This window comes from Lagenorhynchus albirostris, chromosome 9 (assembly GCF_949774975.1).
Source record: "Lagenorhynchus albirostris chromosome 9, mLagAlb1.1, whole genome shotgun sequence".
NCBI classification, from domain to species: Eukaryota; Metazoa; Chordata; class Mammalia; order Artiodactyla; family Delphinidae; genus Lagenorhynchus; species Lagenorhynchus albirostris.
The window spans coordinates 84,934,039-84,959,655 of record NC_083103.1 but is presented as its reverse complement, the minus strand read 5'-3'; the positions used below and the strand labels follow the sequence as shown (position 1 = coordinate 84,959,655).

Sequence of the window (25,617 nt, the reverse complement as noted above, 5' to 3'; positions counted from 1 at the left end):
GGAAGGGAGGAGCGTGGAAGGGGCCGCCCCTTTGGAATGGGATTGGTTCCCTCTCTCCCTTCAGCCGTTCATTTTGCATCTCGGTTGGATAGGCTGAGAGAAATATGTCATTGAGAGCCCTGTAGGTGTGGGCTGTTCCCTAGGTTTGTGGTTTTAGATTTTCAAACGGGAGGACTTATCATTGGCTATAGGATCAAGTTCCTGAAACTGGTCTTCTATAGCTTGAAAAATGTCATTGTAACAGGAAGCGCCAAGAGCTTAAGTGTTAATTCACACACAGTAGAGGATATGACGAAAGTTCCTCAGGGGTTTGATTTCAGTTTCCTAAATGAAGAAGAAGCCAGGAAGATCCTTCAGGTGCTGGAAAGAAATGAGGAGCTACAGAGGGCAGAGAAGGACAGGATCAGGTACCGAGCTAATTCCTTTTTCCCCTGGGTCTGGGCCACAGTGGGGGCGTCTGCGGCGTCCCCCGAGCCCGGCGTGAGTGGAGGAAGGGGTCGAGCTTTTGTGGGGCACCTCTCCGAGGCTCGGGGACGCTCAGCGTTCGTCCGGAGCGCGCGGCCCGGCAGGGGGAAATCTGCAGTGAGTCTCTCTTGAGAACGTTGGGAGGCGCTGCTGGTGCAGACACGGCCTTCCGGGCAGGCTGGACTGCGAGCTCAGGTCCCGCAGCGTAGGGCGCGTCCCTGCCCTCGCCGCGCGGGAGCCTGCCTTGGCGCGTTTCTTCTCAGAGTGGATCCTGCGCTGCGGCTCCGGCCCCAGACCGGGACACGTGGGCGGCAATCGCCGCAGGGGGTCCAGGCTGGGTGGCGGATCTCTCAGGTGTCTGCTAGGCTGCCACGTGGCGCAGGCCAGGTGGGCCCATGAAACGGGGTGGGGAGCGAAGTCTTGCCCGCGCGCATCCACGTGCTTACAGAGGCCTCCGGGTCGTCCACTCTCGCCCAACACACTCTTCCTCTGCCCCAGAGAAACCTCCCTCTCCATCCGACGCGGGCCGTCAGCGAGGCCCGGGAGAGCTGGCACCTCACTGGAGGCCAAGTGTTTCCCACCCCAAGGGCTGGAGTTCGAGGAACTTGCCAAATTGTGTGGAGTGAACCCAGCTGGGACTGGGCCGCGTGGGGTGTCTAGAATGGTTCGATCCCCTTGTGTGTGGCGCTTGGGGAAGAAGTTGCTGCGGAATTTCCCCCTTGACTTTACTGTACAGTGTTGGAGGTGAGGGATTAGTTACCAGGAAATGAAATCCAGAGATCATTGCCTGAGATGTAAAGTAACCAGTTTTTCTGCTGGGGAAGTGTGGGATAAGTCTTGGAATGAATTAAAGACTTTCTCACCAATCCTGGAATAAACCCACCCAAGGCCTCCAGTGGACTGTGGAAGAAAATTTAGGGCATCACTCTCAGACCAGAAAGTGTGGCACTGATGGAATTTAGAAAGCCATTTTGTTTGTGAACAACTTCTTGGTGATCTAGGTTCTATGTTTCCACTTCCTTTCAGGCATCCTACTTACCCCTCACCCCCCAAACCCCCAGGAAAAAAACCTCCAAAGATACTCTTCACATAGGGAAACCCTAGCTGGTTTTGTAGAAGCGATTAAAACACACTGGGCCCAAAACCCTGTCTTCTCTCCCCACCCCCTACCCCCCAGATATGACTCTTGTGGGGAGAAGTGAATATTTGAAGTTTGAGGATGTGTATTTCACGCCATCATACTCTGCCTTTAGAAAAATAGGCTCCATAATTTCTTCAAACTATGAAGAAATATGCCCTCGTGAGCACAGTATGTCCACACCCACATACACCCAGGAGCATGTGCCCACACGTATGCACATGCAGTGTACACAGGCACACCCAATGTTGGGAAGCAGAGCTTTAGAACTGCATGCTTGCCTTGTTGTGTTTTCTCTATAGCAGCTCATGGTGCCTGTGGCAGCTGACTTTAGGGGGAACTACACTTAGATGGCAAAGGCCATTGGGCTAGGCCTTAGAAGGAAGGCTAAAACACATTTTCTGATTTCATGGCACTCATATCCTAACTGGAGCATCAGCAAAAAAAGCCATAATGCTAAGACAAAAATCAATACTGTTATGATAGGAATATTGGCATTATCAGAGAGGAAATTTAAAATAATTAAGATTATTTACTCAGGCACAACATTTTTTTCTGCTTTGTTTTTTAAAAAATCTGTTTAATAAAGGTCTGAAGCAGAGAAAAAAAATCAATACTGTTAACTATTAAACAAACTTTGAAAAATAATTACCCCAGCAATTTTTTAAATGTCACCACTAAAGTATACAAATAATTTAAGGAAAGCAGACACTTGAGCCAAATGCTCAAGGCAATTATTTCTAGTACTTTATTTTCCCCTGGTTGATTCCTGTGTCTCACTATCAAATACCTGTCCCTGGATAGCAGTCTCCATGGGATTGCTCTGCTCACCAGCTCACATGCATTGGTTTTAGAAGCAGATACTGGCATGCAGAAAAGTCCTGAGATGACATGCCAACTTAGCTCTTCTGTTCATTTTTGATCATCGTATTTTCCTAATCAAGTCAAGACACGTGACTTATAAATCAAGAGTATTATTTGAGAAAAAATACAACAGTGCTAAGAGACTCTCAGAGGTCTTCTTACTATACTGAGAAACAGTCTTCAGATCTCTTAATTAGGACAAAAAGGGAAGGCACTGGCCTCCCTGGTGGCGCAGTGGTTGAGAGTCCACCTGCTGATGCAGGGGACACGGGTTCGTGCCCCGGTCCGGGAAGATCCCACATGCCGCGGAGCGGCTAGGCCGCTGAGCCTGAGCCTCTGGAGCCTGTGCTCCGCAGCGGGAGAGGCCACAACAGTGAGAGGCCCGTGTACCAAAAAAAAAAAAAGGGAAGGGACTAAATGCAGAAGCTTGGAAGGTTTGCTGGTTAGGGCCTATCTGTGATAGGCTTGAGCTGTCTACAAGACAACTAAGAAGAAGTATCCTACAGTTAGAAATATAGAACTACAGTATCATGCAAGGCCAGAGGTGTCCAGAGGTGGATGTTAATGGCACAGAACTAGTTGAGTTCACCATGCAGGAGACCATAGCCCCACCTGTAGAAATGAGCTTCCCCCGATCTTCCTTCATCAGTACCAGAACTCTTTGGCCCCAGCTTACTGGGAAAGTATTCACATTAAATATTATAATGTTTCCAATATATGAAGAGTTTATTCAGATTTTTAAGAAAAACACCAAGATTCAAACTGATGAATAAGCAAAGATAGAAAGAAATCATTCACACTAGAAGATATCAAAACAGTAAACAAAACATATGGGAAAATGTTCACCCTAACAGTAAAAAAAAAATAAAAAAGAAAAAATCAAAGTAACCTCAAGATATCATACTGCACCTTTAAAAGTAACTAAAAAGACTTGGTGAGGGTTGAAGTGAAATGGATAGATTCTGTATATTGTTAGTGGTATTGTAAGTTGAATATCATCCTTTTGGTGAACAATACTGCAACACCTGTGAAGATATGACTTGCCCTTGACCCAGTTATCCAATTCTTGAATGTTACTCATTAGTCGGAGATTGAGGTGGAGAAAATGACCACACCAACATTTATTAAGTGCTGCCTTTTTAAGTAATAATAGTAATTACTGTGATAATAATAATTGCTAACATTTATTGGTCCCGTACTGTATACTAGGCACTGTATTAAACATGTTGTATATTTTTAATTAATCCTCTCAATAACCTCGTTAGGTACACACTTTAATTTCCATTCCACAGAGAAGGAAACAGCTTAAAAATGTTGAGTATCTTGTTCAAGTTAAGCAGCAGAGCTAGAATTCAAATCCAGATCCATCTCAAAATTATTTTACCCATCAGCATTGACTAATCCTCACAACCATCCCTTGGGGTGAGTATTATTAATGACTTTGTACAGAAGAGAAACTGAAATTTAGCAAGGTTAAGGAACTTGCCCAAGGTCACACAGCTCGTAAGTGGCAGAACTAGAATTTGAACCCAAATCTATCTGGCTCTAAAAACCTGTATTCTTTCCACTATACCATATTTTTCCCTGAGGAAACAATTTAGTAGAGGAAAAACAAGACATATACTCTCAGATATTGCAGTGTTACCTATAATAGCAAAATAGTGGAAAATTTCAAATCTAAGTAAAAGTCCAGTCATTACAAAGGACAATTATGAAGACATCATTATGTCCCATCCAATATGATATTTTAGTTCTATATTTCTGACTACCTTGGTTTTGTAGACACCTCAAGCTTGTCATGGAGGCAGCTGTGGAAAAATGTGTACGAGGCACTGTTCTGTGAAAAAGCAGAACACAAAATAGTGCTTATGTTATTATTTCAGTTTCTTCTGGACATCTGGGCATGTGCATAGCAACTAGAAGAAAATAGCAAAAATCTGTGCTTCTCCTTTCCGTGAATCTCTAGGGCCTGCTGCAGCTCTTGGCCCATGGTGAACAGTCAGTAAATGTTTGCTGAAAGGCATGGGCTTGCCCTGACAGCTGGGGGCTGGGCTCTCCTGCCCTCAAACCCAACACTGCCAAGATGGGATATCAGACCTGGGGGTAAGGATGCTTGGTAGTCTGGGCAGGAATGCCGGACACATGCTTCCTTCTAAGGCTCTGGGAAGGCAGATGAGGGGAAAGATGTAGGATTTCATGGCTAAGAGGAGAGGGAGACCTGGGTCACAAAGGTTTCTGTCTGTATAGGCCCCCTATAAATACTTGATGAAGGAACTAATGGTCTGCACTGGCTGGAGTCAGAGGCTTCTGCTGTCCCAACTTCTCTTCCCATTTCTCAGTCTCTGTTTGTTTCACCTTCTTCTCATCCCTCAATACCCTCTGCCCAGTTACATGGGATTTCTCCCTCCTTTGAACCCTGTAATGGACTATAATCACTCTGTTACATTTATCCTCTTCTGTCCTGTCAGTCTGGGATCTGAGCTACAGAAATTCTCTGAGAGCCAGTTAAAGAAATGGAAATACTTAAATTATAATCTGTCAGTTATGCTTCTTTTTGGATTGTGGAAAGGATTTTGCCTGGAAGTATTCACTTGGTCGTGACTTTTTAAGCCATGTACAGTCTGTGGTTTTAGCTACAGTGAAGAAAAATGGCTGAGAGTTTGAATCACGATTGGCGGGTGAAAAATTTCCCCTTACTACTTCTATCACATCTTGGAGGAAATATATATGTGTGTGTGTATACATATATATACACAAATACTATAGATGATAGATAGATAGATAGATAGATAGATAGATAGATAGATAGATGGAATAAAATCTGAAAAGCATCTTACTTTTTACAAGTCTTTGAAAAACACAACTACCTACCTATAACCCCCACCACCGTCATCTCATAAGTGTGACTGAAATAGAAAGTACCAAGAGATTATATCAACTAGTCAAGCTCACAGAAGAGATATCAATAAATCAAAAATGTTTATTTTTCCTATTGCAGAAAACTTATAAAGTATAAGATGTTACAGCACCAGGTGTACTTAAGTTGAAAAATGGCATGTCTAGATTTAGACTATCTTTGCTCAGTGGCAAGATTGCAGCCCAGGAGAGTTTTCTAGAACTTAGCTGTTTCGATTGATTTACACTAGTGTACTTGAGCTGTGCCTCAGTCCTGAGGGGGACTGTGCATATCAAAGTAGTGAAGTGATCCGTAGCTGGTGGAAACTGCAACATCCTGCGGAGATTAAAAACAAGATACACAAGTCTCCTGTCTCTCATAGGCTTTCTGCCTGCCCTCTCCTCTTCCAGCTGGTGAAATTTGCCTCTGGCTAGGATAGACTTTCAAGAAACTTTGGATGCTTATTTATTGGGCATCTACTCTGTGCCAGACACTGTGTTGGCCCTGAGGATACAGCAAAGAAATTCTGCCCCAAATGGCTTTAGTCTATGAAAGTTTTTGGTTGGTGGTTAAGTCCTCTAAGATGAATACTTCGTACAAATGTAGCTTGCCCTCATGGAGCCCTGCGTGGCTGGGGAAGGGACTGTGAGAACTGCCTGGAGGTCACAAGAGTGCCCTATAGCCTGGAGTGTTCTGATAATATAACAAGGAATGGGATCAATATCATGGATCTCTGAGGCGTCTGCACTTTTCAGTAACATCCAATTTAGTTAATTCCTTTAAACTGAGGGGAGAGCTTTCTCTCAGACAAATTCTCCCGGCTAGTTACTCCTTGGATTGGTCTCCAAGGAGACCAAAAACAGATCAGCACATACACAGTGAGTCAGTACAGCCTTGGCACCTGGGAAGGGAATCATCATCAAAGGAGAACCAGCATTGGTGTCCCAGGAAGGGAGGCATTTAATCTTTACTTTTAACATGGACATTCTTTACTTCTGGTCACTGTGCCCTTTTCTTTAATAATTAAAGCAGATGTACAATGTATGTACACACAGGCTGTTTTAGTTAGCACAAAATTCAAGTTTACTCATGTATAAGCCAGAATGACTTCCCTGTACCTCAATATGTGAAATTTTCTTTTATTGCTGTTTTTTTTTAAAAAAACGTATATGTATTTTGTAAGGATATACTGTAAACTATTAAGATGGTTATCTCTTGGATGTGATATTTAAAGGAACTCTAACCATTTTACTATTATTTTATTCCTTAAAATTATCACGGATTATTTTTTAATGATTATTTCTTTTGATAATAAAGAAATGCAAAATAACTCTTTTTCCTTCATAAATATAACTTTTAAAATATTTGTCTTAAAAATATCTGAATATTTTTCTGCCCTTTTCTTTATAATGTTTTATACATTTTGTAATGTTAATGTATTTATGGGTAAGTTGGTTTCTCTGCATCAATCTCAAGTTCTTTGTGGTCAAGGATTATCTTAGGGATGGAGAGCCTCACACACCTAGTAGGTACTCAGTTCCTAATTAAGTGGACTTTAACTTACTTCTGTGAGGGAGTACAAAGTGAGGGAAGGATAGATCTGGGGAAACCATATGAAGGACAAAGAAGGTCAGATTAAGGTTAATCAGAAAATATTCTTCTTCCTGTTAGCACATTTGGGTTTTAAAACTGAGAACGAGTTGGCTAAGAGCCTTGCTAAAGCAATTCAGGTCCGTTTTTCTGCAGTTAGTTACTGCACAGGCCATAATATTGAGGGTCTAGGTTCACTTCACTCTCCTGCTCAGGAATATTTCCTTATTGGCGTTGCCAATAGCCCTAATTAAAGGCTGTACTCAAAATATCAACTTGGCATACCACAGGAGCCAGCTTCCTCATTCCTCTGTGTGTTAGACTTTCTAATGATGAAAGAGGAAATCAGGGGCTACAGTGACCACCAAACTCCCCACTTCCCAAAGAAAAGTTGTGGTGTTTTATATTTATATCAAGTTTGCCTTGGTTTCAATTTTAAAACAATGCATTTAATGGTAGTTGAAGGAGGGAAGGGTCTGATCTGGTGTGGGGAGAGAGTAACCTGGCAACCACTGCTCTGTTCTTCAGATCTGCTGAAAAGATCTGTCCTCCAGGTATTAAGAAGGGCCATGCTCCCTCTGAAGGCACTTGGGAAGAATCTGTTCCAGGCCTCTCCTAACTTCTGGTAGTTCCTGGGGTGGTGGCAGTGTAACTCCAGTCTTCACATGGCATTCTCCCTGTGTGCATGTCTGCCTCTGCTGTCCAAATTTTGCCCTTTCCATAAGGACACCAATCATACTGATCTAGAGCCCACCCTAATGACCTCATTTTATCTTGATTACCTTTGTAAAGACCCTATCCCCAAAAAAGGTCATGTTCTGAGGTACGAGAGGTTAGGACTCCAACATATCTTTTTTGGAGGACACAATTTAATACATAACAGTAAGGCTGGTTCAATGTTTTTAAATAAATTACTGTAAACCACTATATCAACAGTCTAAAGAAGAAAAACACATGATCATATCAGTTGATGCAGAAAAAGCCAAGATAAAACCTCTTGGCAAGGAAGAAATAGAACCTAATAAAAGGTATCTACAAAAAACTTACAGCTAACATCATATCTAATGGTGAAAGACTGCTTTTCCTTTAAGATTGAGAACAAGACAAGGATGTACAATCAATCCTTCCGTTCCTATTTAACATCATACTTGAGGTCCTAGCAAGGCAAAGAAATGAAAGGTATACATATCAGAAAGGAAGAAATAAAACTATCACTATTTGCAGATGACATGATTGTCTACAAAGAAAATCTCCCCAAAAACCTATCAAAAAAATCCTAGAACTAATAAGTGAATTTAGCAAGGTGGTAGAATACAAGATTAATACACAAAAATCTACTGTGTTTCCATATAATAACAATGAACAGTTAAAAATCTAATTTTTAAAAAATTTTATGAAGAAACAAAGGAACTGAGTAGACAAAACAATTTTGAAAAAAAGAAGAAAATTGAAAGAATCACACTACTTGATTTTAAGACTTACTATAACATCACAGTAATCAAGCTATCATAGTAGTTGTGAAGGGAAAAACATATAGTTTGATGGAACAGAATGTAGTCCAGAAATAGACCCCCAAAATATAGCCAATTGATTTTTTTACAAAGGTATGAAAGCAGTTCAATGAAGGATAGTCTTTTCAACAAAACGTGTTGGGATATTTGGGCACAAGGCTAGAAACATTTTCATCACCCCAAAATTAAACATTAAATAGTTACTCTTCGAAAGACAGATACCATATTATATCACTTATATGTGGAATGTAAAATTTGACACAAATGAACTTATCTACGAAACAGAAACAGACTCACAGACATAGAGAACAGACTTGTGGTTGGTTGCCAAGAGGGAGGGGGTGGGGGAGGGATGGATTGGGAGTTTGATATTAGCAGATGCAAACTATTATATATAAAATGGATAAACAAGGTCCTACTGTATAGCACAGGCAACTATATTCAATATCCTGTGATAAACCATAATGAAAAAATATGAAAAAGAATATATATGTGTGTGTATGTATATATATATATAACTGAATCACTTTGCTGTACAGCAGAAATTAACCCAACACTGTAAATCTACTCTACTTCAATAAAATAAATTTTTTTAAAAGTTACTCTTCATTCCTGCCTCCCTCCAATGCTGGCAACCACCAATCAGCTTTCTGTCTATATGTATCTACCTATTCTGAATATTTCATATAAATGGAACCTTTCATATAATACATAACCTTTTGTGTCTGCTTTACTTAGCATAATGTTTTGAGGTTTATCTACTTTGTAGCATGTGTCTGTACTTCATTCTTTTTTATGACTGAATGATATTGCATTGTATGTACATACCACAATTTGTTTATCCATTCTTCATAAACATTTGGGTTGTTTCCACCTTTTGGCTATTGTGAATAGTGTTGCTATGAATATTTATCTACAAGGGTTTTGAGTACCTGTTCCCAGTTCTTTGGGGTATATACCCAAGAGTGGAATTACTGTGACATTTGGTAATTCTGGGTTTAACTTTCTAGGAATCATCAAAACTGTTTTCATCCACACTCACTTTCATATAATTGTGACTGTACTGTGTATATTTTTGTTTGTGTAATATCTGACATAAAAATAACCCCTTCAAATTAAAGACTCTTAGTCAACATTATTTTTTGTGGCTGCATACTATTCTGCTATATGCATTTTATAATTTAATTAATCATTCCAGTATTTTAGGTTCTTCAGTTTTCTCTTATTCTTTTTGTTTCTCATTGCTATTGTTAACGAGTCCAAGCTCATACTGCTTGCTGCACTACAGGCCAATAAATTGAGAGACAAGTTGTTGGGGCAAGGAATAGTGACTTTATTTGGAAAGCCAGCAGACCAGGAAGAGGTGGACTAGTGTCCCAAAGAACCATCTCACCCAAGTTAGAATTCAGCCTTCTTTTATACTAAAAGGGGAGGGGATGTGGCTGGTTGTTGCAAACTTCTTGGTGCCAGAATTCTTTGTTCTTGCAACTGTCCATTTAGGTCTGGTCACGATGTTCTTGAGAATGGGCTATCCTGTATATTTCAGCCTCTAGGCAACATTCTTGTACAAAAGGTTCAGAACCAGCATGACTAAGCACTGGCAACAGAGCACACAGGTTAGAGCTAAAGGAATAGATTCAATATGGAGTCAGGTTTGTTCTTCTCTGTTACACTATGTTAAATAACACCAGGACAAACATTTGTGCTTACATCCTTAATTCAATTTAAACTGTGTCCCTAAGGTAAATTCCACAATGTAGAATCATTATTTTATAATATAAATACTTGCTAAATTCATGATACCTGTTACCAACTTGCTCTTCAAAAATGTTCTACCGAACACTGACTTGACTTGCAGCGGAAAGCCTCCTATTTTACCATACCCTTCCCAGCCCTGGATCGTATTATTATTATTATTATGTTTAATCTTTGCTAATTTTGTAGGCTAAAATATTCTTATAATAGATTTATCAATAATTTCTGACACTGTGGTTATAATAAATTTGAACTTTTTTCATATGTTTACTATTTATTTACATTTCATGATTTATGAATTCTCTCTTTATACCTTTGCCCATTTATATTTCAGAATTTATATTCAGAATGCTTGTTGTCACAAATAACAGATCTAATCATGGCTTTAATGACTTGGGAATAAAGTTTTCTGACATAAACAAGATATCTAGAAGTAGGCGACTGCTAGCTGGTTTAGTGGTTTAGGATGTCAGGTTGGTGTCTTTGCAATGAAAAATGGCTGCAACTGCTCCAAACATTACATCCATGTTCAAGGCAGGGAGAGAGGGGATAGGGTGGAGCCAACTGCATCTGTCCCCTTTATTATGAAAGTAAAAGCTTTGCCAAATGCTATCCCAGCACACTTCCCCTTATGTCTCATTGACCAGAACCAGGTCATAAAGCCACCCTTTGCTGCAACGGAATTGAGAAATCAAGTAATAGGATTTAAATGTTAGGCTTAAATCATTCGTGATCCATCCCCTGGGGCTGCACACTTTGCTGCCCACAGCAAAACCAAAAAGGAGGGGAACTAGGGGGAACGGATTCTAGAAGGCAAAGAGCACTATCTGACACAGAGTCTCAGTGTGTTTTGGGTTTTTTATTGCTTTATATATTTCTCTATACATTAAGGAAATTGACTTTTATCCTACTTATTACAAATATATTTCCCAGATTTCAGTTTGCACTTAACTGCTATTTATCTGAGAAAAGGCTTGTTTTTTCCTATTTATATAATGTACTAAGTTTAAATTTTTTTGTTTGTTTTTTAGATTAAAAAGTTCTTCCATTTAGAAATTAGATCGACATTTACCTCTAGTTTTTAAAATCTTTTTGAAAATTTAACTTTTTAATTGATCAGATATGTATTTTACCTATAAGGTAGGTTAATTATATAAATTGATTTTTTTCCCAAATAACTAGCAAATTGTCCTGGTACCACTTATTTCCATCTACTTCTAGGGCCCATGGTTATTCCTTTTAGAGAAAGGACTATGGGACAAAAAAACAATATCAACAACAGCAAAGAATTGATGAGGCAAATGCTGCAACATCAGCTTTCATGAAACCTAAGAAGGAAATTGCAGGGAAAAGGCTTTAGTACTGAGAAGTGTGATTGTTTGTTATACGTTTATCAGTGCACAGTTAATGGATCGTGTTTCAGTTTCCTTCCTCTTTCCATTTTCTATGACAGGTAGCAAACCTAATTGAGAGTAGACCTCAATTATCTCATCCTGAGATATCCATCAAGTGACCTGGTTGTCATTTAGATCTGGTTCTTTTCCTAGTCAAACAAATACCTTATTAGGGGGGTATAAGTTTTTAACTTACAACAAAATTAATTTGCTTTAAAAGGATAAGTGATTAACAGGATTACTAGACAAACAAGCAAACAAAATTAAAATCACATATGTTTTGAGTTTAATGTTTACCATTCACAGGGGAACAGGTAAAACTCTTCAGGAGATCATTGCTTATCACTCAGGGTCACACCAGGAAAACAGAAACTACTGGGTATTTAAAACAGAGTGTAGTGCCGTGAATTGGTTAGTTACATGGTGATAAAAAAAGGGAGAGAAACCAATCAGGGGACAGTGAGGCTGACCAGAGATTGGCAGCTGCAGGGAGCCTGGAGGCAGTGGTGCACTGATAACTGGTACTCCTAGAGAAAAAGCCTTGATTTGTAGCATTGGCTAATTTCAAGCTAGAAACAGTTTAACAAACAGCTTGTAAAATTCCTGAATATTTACAATCTGCTCTTGTAAACCAGTACAAGCCAGCTGTAGCACACCACTGGTTAGAGAGGAAAAGGGAGCAGGTGGTGTTAGCCAAGCCCTACAGGCTAGGGTCCCCCATGAGAAACTGGGACCATGGCAGGCCTGTCTGGGGATTTGGAGACGTGGGAGAGACAGTCACTGCCAGAAGTTCTGCATGAGGCAGAGAGAGGGAAGAGGAGAAATACCCTGACTTTTCCCTTCCAGCCCTCCAGTCTTTTGCCAGTGTCTGGCTGAAGCCAGCTGGAAGCATCTAACTGGTAGTGAGAGCCTGGGAAATGCAGCTTACAGGGGTCATCTCCCAGCAGCACAGAGCAGAGCGGGGAAGGGACAGTTTCTTGTCCTCTTTTCCCTTCCATCCCTGTTGTTTTCTTCTGTCGTCCTTTAGATTCTACTTTTTCTCACTGCCCAGTCTTACATTGCTAAGGCTTTGCTTCCCTGCCAGAAAATTGTCTTGAGTTTTCTTTCCAGTTATCCTATACTTATTGTTCCTGCTCACTCTGCTCTTTTACAGTTTCTGTCTCTTGCTTCAGCACCTTTTGGGAGTGGCCCTATTCTGCTCTTGTTTCTCTGTGCTGCTGCTTCTCCCCACCTTTCTGGATATTCTTCCTATGCCATGGTCAGCCTCCAACATGCTCAGGTTAGTCAGGGTCTTTGGGTGGAGAGGAAGAGTCTCACTCAGGACACTTTAGATGGAGAGGGCTTTGCAGAAAGGTTACCTGTGGACTGAATCTGGAATTTGAAGGACTTGGGAAACCAAGACAACTCTAGGGACCAGCTACTCTGCTTGCCTGGCACAGCCCACACTGTTCTTCTCCTAGGATGCCTTTGATTCCCTCACTTCATGCTGCGGCATATTTCAACTGGCTGACTCTTTATACATTCTCTGGTCTGATTCTGGTGCTCATGGCCATTATGCCAGGTCACCTGATGCCTCTCTAGCCAGCCTGTGAATGGGCTGCCCTAGGATAAGGCATCCAATCTGTAGCACCTCCTAGGGAAAACTTATTGCTGGATATTCTAAGTGGGGGCCGTAGACCATCCAGTTCAGCTCAAGATGATATAATATTGACTTGGCAGGCACTGAGATTCACCTGTCCAGGAGGGGGTTGCACTTGGGTTCTTTGTACTCACACTGTCTCTCCTTTCTGTATGCCTACCTGTGCACTAAGATACATTTGATGTGTCTGCTTGGCTTCTGTGATGACAAGTCTTGGACTGCAGGCTCTGCAAAGACAGAGATTCTCAACCCTGGTTGAAATGACAACTACCTGAGGAACTCTCAAAATGCCCGATTCCATGCCCCACCCTGACACTCCAGCCAAATTGGTCTGTGATCAGGTTGGGCATGGGTGTTTTTTTAAAGCTCCCAGATGACCTAATATGCAGTAAGGGATCCCATCTTGGTTGCCTGGACATTGGATTGTGACTTCGCCTGTCACATCTTTCCTATAGGCCACTCCTTTACATGAGTTGAGGGACTGTTGATTTCTCAGGAAACCCTGTGGTTTGGGAAGGGAAAGCCTAGAGTGCTAGTGAAGGACAGTCTGAGAGGAATATGCCTGACACAAATGTAGAAAGCCTTGTTTCTAGTACTTTCCCACTTCAGAATTTCTTGGCAGGATCAAAAAGACCTTCTGCCCCTGGAGCTGTGTAGTCTGACAACTGTAAAAATTGCTTTTCACTTTTTGTTGCTTTTATTTTGTTTTACTGCCCTCTTAGTGTGGTTACACATAAACACAAATGCTGTAATATCCAGGAGCTTATTACATCCTGGCTGTGAACTCGCTTCCTTGAACCAAATTCTAGTCATAGGTTCTTCACATTGGCTGTTGAGTGGTTATGTTCAACGTGAGGAAACAGGACATAGCTAAAGAAGGACAACATGGAAGCCCAAAGAGTTTCTGAAAGGGTAAAGCAGCCTGGTTTCACTACAAGTTGGTCAAAAGAAAGAGAAAGGAATTAGATGTCTTTCTTTGATGATTCTGTGATTATTCAGGAATATGTGATTGGTGACTTTTTAAATATATGCAGTACTTTAAAGCTTACCATGTTCACTGGATCCTCTCAAATATCCTTTAAAGTAGAAACAGCAGATATTATTTTCTTATTTTCCCAGATGAGATATTATTATCCTTATTTTTCTCTTTTCTCAAAATGCCTCAAGACCATAGTAACGCCCAAGGGTGGATGTGAGACTAGAACACAGGACTCTGGGCCCTGTGGCACTTGTGCAGCATGTCCTGTTGCTGTACGGGTGAACCGATCCAGACACTAAGCGATGGAGGTGTGTGGAAATGTGTGGATTCAAAGGGAAGTTAATACCTGAGCTTTAAGGGAGTTAAATAACAGTTGAGAGAATGTGTGAATTGTGATCATAGATTGCTATGATGTGTGTGGGTCAGCTTGGGACCCCTGTGATCTCCGTCAGCCTCACCCCTACAGCCACACCAGATAAACTCACAGTCTAGGTGAGACTCAAGTACTGTCCATGTGACACAGCTTCACAACAAGATCCCCTTTTTCTGAGGCCGACCACTTGCTGTTCTGCAGCCCCTCAGTGAGCTTCCCTGAGGTGCTGCTGTGATACAGGCAGGAGTGACCATGGGGCCAAGGAGTGGTGCAGATAGAATCCTCAAAGGCTCCCGGGGAGCCTGAGGAAAGTCCTAGGGGTCTTAAATAAATCCCCTAAAAAGGCAGCATTCTGATTTAAAATGCATCAGAGCCCAGATGGCAACAAAGGTTTTTCTTTTCTTTTCTTTTCTTTTTACATCTTTATTGGAGTATAATTGCTTTACAATGGTGTGTTAGTTTCTGCTTTATAACAAATTGAATCAGTTATACATATACATATGTTCCTATATCTCTTCCCTCTTGCGTCTCCCTCGCTCCCACCTTCCCTATCCCACCCCTCCAGGCGGTCACAAAGCACCGAGCTGATCTCCCTGTGCTGTGCGGCTGCTTCCCACTAGCTATCTACCTTACATTTGGTAGTGTATATATGTCCATGCCTCTCTCTCGCTTTGTCACAGCTTACCCTTCCCCCTCCCCATGTCCTCAAGTCCATTCTCTAGTAGGTCTGTGTCCTTATTCCTGTCTTACCCCTAGGTTCTTCATGACATTTTTTTTTCTTAACTTCCATATATATGTGCTAGCATACAGTATTTATCTTTCTCTTTCTGACTTACTTCACTCTGTATGACAGACTCTAGGTCTATCCACCTCACTACAAATAGCTCAGTTTCGTTTCTTTTTATGGCTGACTAATATTCCATTATATATATATGTGCCACATCTTCTTTATCCATTCATCCGATGACGGACACTTAGGTTGTTTCCATCTCCAGGCTATTGTAAATAGAGCTGCAATGAACATTTTGGTACATGACTCTTTTTGAATTATGGTTTTCTCAGGGTATATGCCCAGTAGTGGGATTGCTGGGTCATATGGTACTTCTATTTGTAGTTTTGTAAGGAACCTCCATACTGTTCTCCATAGTGGCTGTACCAATTCACATTCCCACCAGCAGTGCAAGAGTGTTCCCTTTTCTCCACACCTTCTCCAGCATTTATTGTTTCTAGATTTTTTGATGATGGCCATTCTAACTGGTGTGAGATGATATCTCATTGTAGTTTTGATTTGCATTTCTCTAATGATTAATGATGTTGAGCATTCTTTCATGTGTTTGTTGGCAGTCTGTATATCTTCTTTGGAGAAATGTCTATTTAGGTCCTCTGCCCCTTTTTAGATTGGGTTGTTTGTTTTCTTGTTATTGAGCTGCATGAGCTGCTTCTAAATTTTGGAGATTAATCCTTTGGCAATTTTTTCATTTGCAAATATTTTCTCCCATTCTGAGGTTCTCTTTTGGTCTTGTTTATGGTTTCCTTTGCTGTGCAAAAGCTTTGAAGTTTCATTAGGTCCCATTTGTTTATTTTTATTTCCATTTCTCTAGGAGGTGGATCAAAAAGGAGCTTTCTGTGATTTATGTATGTCATAGAGTGTTCTGCCTGTGTTTTCCTCTAAGAGTTTGATAGTTTCTGGCCTTACATTTAGGTCCTTAATCCATTTTGAGCTTATTTTTGTGTATGGTGTTAGGGAGTGATCTAATCTCATACTTTTACATGTACCTGTCCAGTTTTCCCAGCACCACTTATTGAAGAGGCTGTCCTTTCTCCACTGTAAATTCCTGCCTCCCTTATCAAAGATAAGGTGACCATATGTGCGTGGGTTTATCTCTGGGTTTTCTATCCTGTTCCATTGATCTATTTTTCTGTTATTGTGCCAGTACTATACTGTCTTGATTACTGTAGCTTTGTAGTATAGTCTGCAGTCAGGGAGCCTGATTCCTCCAGCTCCGTTTTTCGTTCTCAAGATTTGGCTATTCGGGGTCTTTTGTGTTTCCATGCAAATTGTGAAATTTTTTGTTCTAGTTCTGTGAAAAATGCCAGTGGTAGTTTGATAGGGATCACATTGAATCTGTAGATTGCTTTGGGTAGTAGAGTCATTTTCACAATGTTGATTCTTCCAATCCAAGAATATGGTATATCTCTCCATCTATTTGTATCATTTTTAATTTCTTTCATCAGTGTCTTATAATTTTCTGCATACAGGTCTTTTATCTGCTAAGGTAGGTTTATTCCTAGATATTTTATATTTTATTTCTTTTTGTTGCAGTGGTAAATAGGAGTGTTTTCTTGATTTCACTTTCAGATTTTTCATCATTAGTGTATAGGAATGCCAGAGATTTCTATGCATTAATTTTGTATCCTGCTACTTTACCAAATTCATTGATTAACTCTAGTAGTTTTCTGGTAGCATCTTTAGGATTCTCTATGTATAGTATCATGTCATCTGCAAACAGTGACAGCTTTACTTCTTCTTTTCCAATTTGTATTCCTTTTATTTCCTTTTCTTCTCTGATTGCTGTGGCTAAAACTTCCAAAACTATGTTGAATAAGAGTGGTGAGAGTGGGCAACCTTGTCTTCTTCCTGATCTTAGTGGGAATGGTTTCAGTTTTTCACCATTGAGGATGATGTTGGCTGTGGGTTTGTCATATATGACCTTTATTATGTTGAGGAAAGTTCCTTCTATGCCTACTTTCTGCAGGGTTTTTATCATAAATGGGTGTTGAATTTTGTTGAAAGCTTTCTCTGCATCTATTCAGATGATCATATGGTTTTTCTCCTTCAATTTGTTGATATGGTTTATCATGTTGATTGATTTGCATATATTGAAGAATCCTTGCATTCCTGGAATAAACCTAACTTGATCATGGTGTATGATCCTTTTCATGTGCTGTTGGATTCTGTTTGCTAGTATTTTGTTGAGGATTTTTGCATCTATGTTCATCAGTGATATTGGCCTGTAGTTTTATTTCTTTGTGACATCCTTCTCTGGTTTTGGTATCAAGGTGATGGTGGCCTCGTAGAATGAGTTTGGGAGTGTTCCTCCCTCTGCTATATTTTGGAAGAGTTTGAGACGGAGAGGTGTTAGCTCTTCTCTAAACGTTTGATAGAATTCGCCTGTGAAACCATCTGGTCCTGGGCTTTTGTTTGTTGGAAGATTCTTCGTCACAGTTTCAATTTCAGTGCTTGTGATTGGTATGTTGATTTTTTTCTATTTCTTCCTGATTCAGTCTTGGCACGTTGTGCATTTCTAAGAATTTTTCCATTTATTCCAGGTTGTCCATTTTATTGGCATAGAGTTGCTTGTAGTAATCTCTCATGATCTTTTGTATTTCTGCAGTGTCAGTTGTTACTTCTCCTTTTTCATATCTAATTCTATTGATTTGAGTCTCCTCCCTTTTTTTCTTGATGAGTCTGGCTAATGGTTTATCAATTTTGTTTAACTTCTCAAAGAACCAGCTTTTAGTTTTATGGATCTTTGCTATCATTTCCTTCATTTCTTTTTCATTTATTTCTGATCTGATCTTTATGATTTCTTTCCTTCTGCTAAATTTGGGGGTTTTTGTTCTTCTTTCTCTAATTGGTTTAGGTGCAAGGTTAGGTTGTTTATTCGAGATGTTTCCTATTTCTTAAGGTAGGATTGTATTGCTATAAACTTCCCGCTTAGAACTGTTTTTGCCGCATCCCATAGGTTTTGGGCCGTCTTGTCTCCATTGTCATTTGTTTCTAGGTATTTTTTAATTTCCTCTTTGATTTCTTCAGTGATCACTTCGTTATTAAGTAGGGTCTTGTTTAGCCTCCATGTGTTTGTGTTTCTTACAGATCTTTTCCTGTAATTGATATCTAGTCTCATAGCATTGTGGTCGGAAAAGATACTTTTGATACAATTTCATTTCTTAAATTTACCAAGGCTTGACTTGTGACCCAAGTTATGATCTATCCTGGGGAATGTTCCATGAGCACTTGAGAAAAATGTGTATTCTGTTGTTTTTAGATGGAATGTCCTCTAAATATCAATTAAGTCCATTTTGTTTAATGTATCATTTAAAGTTTGTGTATCCTTATTTATTTTCATTTTGGATGATCTGTCCATTGTTGAAAGTGGGGTGCTAAAGTCCCCTACTATGAATGTGTTACTGTCGATTTCCCCTTTACTGGCTGTTAGTATTTGCCTTATGTATTGAGGTGCTCCTATGTTGGGTGCATAAATATTTACAATTGTTATATCTTCTTCTTGGATCGATCCCTTGATCATTATGTAGTGTCCTTCTTTGTCTCTTCTAATAGTCTTTATTTTAAAGTCTATTTTGTCTGATATGAGAATTGCTACTCCAGCTTTCTTTTGGTTTCCATTTGCATGGAATATCTTTTTCCATCCCCTCACTTTCAGTCTGTATGTGTCTCTAGGTCTGAAGTGGGTCTCTTGTAGACAGCATATATATGGATCTTGTTTTTGTATCCATTCAGCCAGTCTGTGTCTTTTGGTTGGAGCATTTAGTCCATTTACATTTAAGGTAGTTATCAATATGTACGTTCCTATTCCCATTTTCTTAATTGTTTTGGGTTTGTTATTATAGGTCTTTTCCTTCGCTTGTGTTTCTTGCCTAGAGAAGATCCTTTAGCATTTGTTGTAAAGCTGGTTTGGTGGTGCTGACGTCTCTCAGCTTTTGCTTGTCTGTAAAGCTTTTAATTTCTTCATCAAATCTGAATGAGATCCTTGCTGGGTAGAGTAATCTTGGTTGCAGGTTTTTCTCCTTCATCACTTTAAATATGTCCTGCCGTTTCCTTCTGGCTTGCAGATTTTCTGCTGAAAGATCAGCTGTTAACCTTATGGGGATTCCCTTGTGTGTTATTTGTTGTTTTTCCCTTCCTGCTTTTAATATGTTTTATTTAATGTTTGACAGCTTGATTAATATGTGTCTTGGCGTATTTCCTGTATGGTGCTCTCTGTGCTCCCTGGACTTGGTTAACTATTTCCTTTCCCATATTAGGGATGTTTTCAACTATAATCTTTTCAAATATTTTCACAGTCCCTTTCTTTTTCTCTTCTTCTTCTGGAACCCCTATAATTCGAATGTTGGTGCATTTAATGTTGTCTCACAGGTCTCTGAGACTGTCCTCAGTTCTTTTCATTCCTTTTTCTTTGTTCTGCTCTGCAGTAGTTATTTCCACTATTTTATCTTCCAGGTCACTTATCCGTTCTTCTGCTCAGTTATTCTGCTATTGTTTCCATCTAGAGTATTTTTAATTTCATTTATTGTGTTGTTCATTGTTGTTTGTTTCATCTTTAGTTCTTCTAGGTCCTTGTTAAATATTTCTTGCATTTTCTCTATTCTATTTCCAAGATTTGGGATATCTTTACTATCAGTATTCTGAATTCTTTTTCGGGTAGACTGCCTATTTCCTCTTCATTTGTTAGGTCTGGAGGGTTTTTATCTTGCTCCTTCATCTGCTGTGTGTTTTTCTGTCTTCTCATTTTGCTTATCTTACTGTGTTTGGGGTCTCCTTTTTGCAGGCTGCAGGTTCGTAGTTCCCGTTGTTTTTGGTGTCTGTCCCCAGTGGCTAAGTTTGGTTCAGTGGGTTGTGTAGGCTTCTTGGTGAAGGGGACTAGTGCCTGTGTTCTGGTGGATGATGCTGGATCTTGTCTTTCTGGTGGGCAGGTCCACGTCTGCTGGTGTGTTTTGGGGTGTCTGTGGACTTATTATGATTTTAGGCAGCCTCTCTGCTAATGGGTGGGGTTGTGTTCCTGTCTTGCTAGTTGTTTGGCATAGTGTGTCCAGCACTGTAGCTTGCTGGTCGTTGAGTGAAGCTGGGTACTGGTGTTGAGATGGAGATCTCTGGGAGATTTTCGCCATTTGATATTATGTGGAGCTGGGAGGTCTCTTGTGGACCAGTGTCCTGAAGTTGGCTCTCCCACCTCAGAGGCACAGCACTGAGTCCTGGCTGCAGCACCAAGAGCCTTTCATCCACACGGTTCAGAATAAAAGGGAGAAAAAGTAGAAAGATAGAATTAGTAGAAGTAGAAAGAAAGAAAGAAAGAAAGAAAGAAAGAAGGAAAGAAAGAAAGAAAGAAAAAGGAAGAAAGAAGAGAGGGAGGGAGGAAGGAAGGAGGGAAGGAGGGAAGGAAGGAAAAAAAGAAATAAGATAAAGTAAAATAAAATAAAGTAAGATAAAATATAATAAAGTTATTAAACTAAAAAATAGTTATTAAGAAAAAAATTAACAACAACAACAAAAAAGCGGACGGCTGGAACCCTAGGACAAATGGTGGAAGCAAAGCTATACAGACAAAATCTCACACAGAAGCATACACATACACACTCACAAAAAGAGGAAATGGGGAAAAAATCATAAATCTTGCTCGCAAAGTCCACCTCCTCAATTTGGGATGATTCGTTGTCTAAAGGAGGGAAGGAAGGAAGGAAAGAAAGAAGATAAAGTAAAATAAAATAAAGTTATTAAAATAAATAATTATTAAGAAAAAAATTTTAAAAAAAACGGACAGATAGAACCCTAGGACAAACGGTGAAAGCAAAGCTATACAGACAAAATCTCACACAGAATCGTACACATACATACTCACAAAAAGAGGAAAAGGGAAAGAAATAATCCATCTTACTCCCAAAGTCCACCTCCTCAATTTGGGATGATTCGTTGTCTATTCATGTATTCCACTGATGCAGGGTACATCAAGTTGATTGTGGAGCTTTAATCCGCTGCTTCTGAGGCTGCTGGGAGAGATTTCTCTTTCTCTTCTTTGTTCTCACAGCTCCCAGGGGCTCAGCTTTGGATTTGGCCCCGCCTCTGCATGTAGGTCGCTGGAGGGGGTCTGTTCTTTGCTCAGACAGGACAGGGTTAAAGGAGCAGCTGCTTCAGGGACTCTGGCTCACTCAGGCCGGGGGGAGGGAGGGGTGCAGCAGAGGCCGCCGTGACATTGCACCAGCCTGAGGCGCGCCGTGCGTTCTTCCGGGGAAGCTGTCCTGGGATCCCGGGACCCTGGCAGTGGCGGGCTGCACAGGCTCCCCGGAAGGGAGGTGTGGAGAGTGACCTGTGCCCGCACATAGGCTTCTTGGTGGCGGCAGCAGCAGCCTTAGCGTCTCATGCGCGTCTCTGGGGTCCGCGCTTTTAGCCGTGGCTCGCGCAGTCTCTGGAGCTTCTTTAAGCAGCGCTCTTAATCCCCTCTCCTCGCGCAGCAGGAAACAAAGAGGGAAGAAAAAGTCTCTTGCCTCTTCGGCAGCTCCAGACTTTTCCCCGGACTCCCTCCCGGCTAGCCGAGCTTCACTAACCCCCTGCAGGCTGTGTTCACACCGCCAACCCCAGTCCTCTCCCTGCGCTCCAACCGAAGCACAAGCCTCACCTCCCAGCCCCGCCCGCCCCGGCGGGTGAGCAGTCAAGTCTCTCGGGCTGGCGAGTGCCGGTCAGCAGCGATCCTCTGTGCGGGAACCTCTCTGCTTTGCCCTCCGCACCCCTGTTGCTGTGGTCTCCTCCGCGGCTTCGAAGCTTCCCCCTCCGCCACCCACAGTCTCTGCCCGCGAAGGGGCTTCCTAGTGTGTGGAAACCTTTCCTCCTTCACAGCTCCCTCCCACTGGTGCGGGTCCCGTCCCTATTCTTTTGTCTCTGTTTATTCTTTTTTCATTTGCCCTACCCAAGTACGTGGGCACTTTCTTGCCTTTTGGGAGGTCTGAGGTCTTCTGCCAGCGTTCAGTAGCTGTTCTGTAGGAGTTGTTCCACGTGTAGATGTATTTCTGGTGTATCTGTGGGGAGGAAGGTGATCTCCACGTCTTACTCTTCCGCCATCTTCCCCTCGTCCCCCTCTTTTCATTATTAAGTGTTTAAACTGCAGAACCTTTTTGTGGCCTATTTTTAAAATATCTATCATGTATTTTATGTGTGGTCCTCTTCCTTTCTTCCAGATGCCATAAAGTAGATAAGCATGACTTTTGGATCATGCACACTTGAGGGCAGGTCTGAGTTGCTGAATCTCTGTGTTTTCACTTGAGCCTACACTTTGCAGTCCCCTTCAGGATCACCGAAGGCCAAAGGAGAACTCTGTCTGCTGAAAGTTGTCCCCGAAGTAGCTGGTGTTGGGTACTTCACTCCTCAGAGTAGAAAAATCACTGGGGCTTGCTGAGGGGACTGCTAACAATGGCCTTCCCTCTAGGGGAGTATGTCAGGAAGGTCTGGCCATCCCTCCACTTGGCCTGCTTGCTAGTGCCTCTTCTTCCTCAAGGACATCAGTTTCTTCCCTATTCTCAGCAACCCCCAACCTCACACCCCACCAAACATTCTTAGTTGTAGGTTAGGCTATAGCACCGCCTCCACCAAAGACAACAGGAAAGGCCAGTAAAGTAGGTCATGTCTGTCCACAGCTGTTTAATTACTTTGTCGCTGTCATCCAGGCAAAACTTTAAAAGGTTTATGAGTAACATATTCCCTCCAGGGTAGTTGTCTCCACCTTCAAAGTCACATGCACCACCCCTCACCTAGCTCTGCCTCACACCTCGTACGCCCAGTTCCCCTGAGCTCTGGCTCCAGCTGCTTCCCCAGCTTTTTTCACTTCCTCCATGTGTCAGCATGTAACCACTTGTTCCGGGCCTCCCAGATCCTTAAGCAGAGTTCAAGGGGAACAAAATGATATGTAAATGTGAATTTTTTTATTATAAACAATCTTCATGTGTCTAAAAGCCAACTAAGTGTTGTAAGTGTCACAGTTTCCAAACAGTGCTGCAAAATAATTACAGTTTTATCATCAAAGTGATTAAAATGTTTTTCTCTTCTTAGCTCATCTGAGCTTCATCTCTGAGGTACTATAGGCACTCCTAGGTGGCAACTCCTAAAGATGGAAGATTCTACACCTCCAGGGGCCTGGGTCTCTTCGGGAGGTAAGCCAGGTCCTCACTACTCCTTTGGCTTCCTTCCTGGGAGGTAGGTCATCATCAGGAGTTTTTTTAATTGTAGGTCAATCAACCGTCAAAGTTACGTGTTGGGGGTAGCATTGCAATTTCACCTCTTTCTCTTGGACCTGCCAGATATGACAAGCTTCTCCATTTGCAGCATTAAGGCAACTGTCTTGGGAACCTGTCACTGCCTCAGGACCCTCCTCACATCACCTCACAGCATCAGGGGTCAGAGTCGGGTACCTCTGTGTTCCTCTTGAGCATGAAAGCCCCATAGGGTAGATTTTTTTCCCAGTATATTGACTCAACAACACTTCTGTTAGGTATCAAACACTCATTTATTCACAGATGAGATCCTACCATGATCTTAGTACCAGAGATACTAAAATGCTCTCCACAATCTCTCAGTGTAGTGAAGGAGATGGGTTTGAAAACAGTATATTCACTATAATGTGGTAGGTGATAAGGTAGTTGCACACAGGGACACAGAGATCATTTAACCCCATGTGTGGTCTCAGGGAAGACTTGCAGGAGGAGATAAGTCACAAAGATGTGAAAGACCCTGATGGAGTTGCAGCACCATTAGCAGTGGCTAGCACTGGAATACAGAGTGAGAGCCAATGACCTGCAAGAGACGGCTTGGTACAAACTGGGGGTGAGGAGGTGCCATTGAAATGCTTAGCAACAGAGTGACAGTGTCACATGTGCCTCTTAGGTAGATGGCTCTGTATGAAGGGTGAAGCCCAGATTAGAAGACAGATATGTTTAGGGGCCTTGACTAGGGATAAAGAGAAGGGGAAAGGTTCAAGAAATATTTGCACAGTTAAATTAGCAGGACTTAGTGGCTGATTGGCTGGAGGAGGAGGGGGAAGGAGTGTTCATATGAACTTAGGTTTCTGGCTTTGATGAGTTTTTGGTATTTGACCTACTGTTTACACTGAAACTGGTAGATGCAAGTGGACTCTACACTTTGTGAGTCCCGGGTGAGGTAATATATATGAATATTAAAGGACATCAATTCCTCCATCCATCAACTTCTAAACATTTAAAAATTACGTTATCTCTTGATGAATGTTATCTCTTAGCAGTTAAGTTCGTTTTAGGCCTGACACTGGGATTGGGGGTGAAGGGAGGAGTAAGCAGATTTCAAAGCAGAGTTCTGACTAGGGAGATTGAAGCTTGTTCCCCAGCTCCAGGCGGCCTGGTAAAGGACATCTGGGGAGAAGCGGAAAGCAGCCACCTGACAGGAGAGGAGGGGACTGATTGGCCCACAGGAACCGCCTGCCAGAGGAAACTGCAGCGGGTTTCATTTCCTCCCTTTCAGCTCTGGACTTCTATCAGGAGCTTTATCTCTCTCCTATTATAAGCAAAAATAATTAAGACCAACTGATCATTAAAACACCTTTTCCCCCCTTCCAAAGAAAAAGCAAGACATTTCATTTCAAGTGGCTGTTTCCCTCTGAAGTGGCAGTGCAGCAGTACCCTTCTCTTCATTCCGGGCTCAGCAGAAGTGTATTTCACCTTCAGCAAGTGGGGGAATCCCCTCTTCTGTGTGCCCTGCCCACCAGCCTAGGGCATTGGGGATCTTGTCCAGAAGCTTGTCCAGAGTCACTGAAGAGAGAGGCAAAGCCATCATTCTACCTTGTGCTACTCAGCACCCATCAGGTAAGATGCTGTGCACCAGGATGAAGCCCCCGGCAAACCACTGGCCCTGGTATTTCAGAATTTGCCTGAATATGTTGAACGCATACCTCTAGGTTCAAAGCAGCAAGGCTGAGAATGGTATCTTCAGTAGGAACGATGATAAAGGAAAAAGGTACACCTTTCCAAGTTTAACATGATGGTAGAGTACTTAAATCCCAACATGTTTGGAGATCAAGATTAGTGATATTTTCATCTTTATTAAAATAAGAAATCATTGACAAATATTTTGAGGACCTACTATTTTTTTTATGGGCTATGCAAACTTCTTTGGTATATGCAAACTTCTATGGTAAATACAAAGTGCAGAACCCAAGAAATTTATAATCTATTTGGGTGGACAATTGAAAATTTAAATAA

The 25,617-nt window shown here is 41.4% G+C and overlaps 1 protein-coding gene across 1 annotated transcript in view; it reads left to right on the top strand.

Annotated features, from left to right (window-relative positions):
* Window positions 1-207: 207 nt before the first annotated feature.
* EXPH5 (exophilin 5) overlaps window positions 208-25,617 on the top strand; it is a 75,071-nt gene continuing 49,661 nt past the window's right edge. The window contains exon 1 of the mRNA XM_060160335.1: window positions 208-407. Coding sequence (XP_060016318.1) covers window positions 289-407 — 119 coding nt within the window. The 5' untranslated portion in view covers window positions 208-288. The remainder of the gene's footprint in view (window positions 408-25,617) is intronic.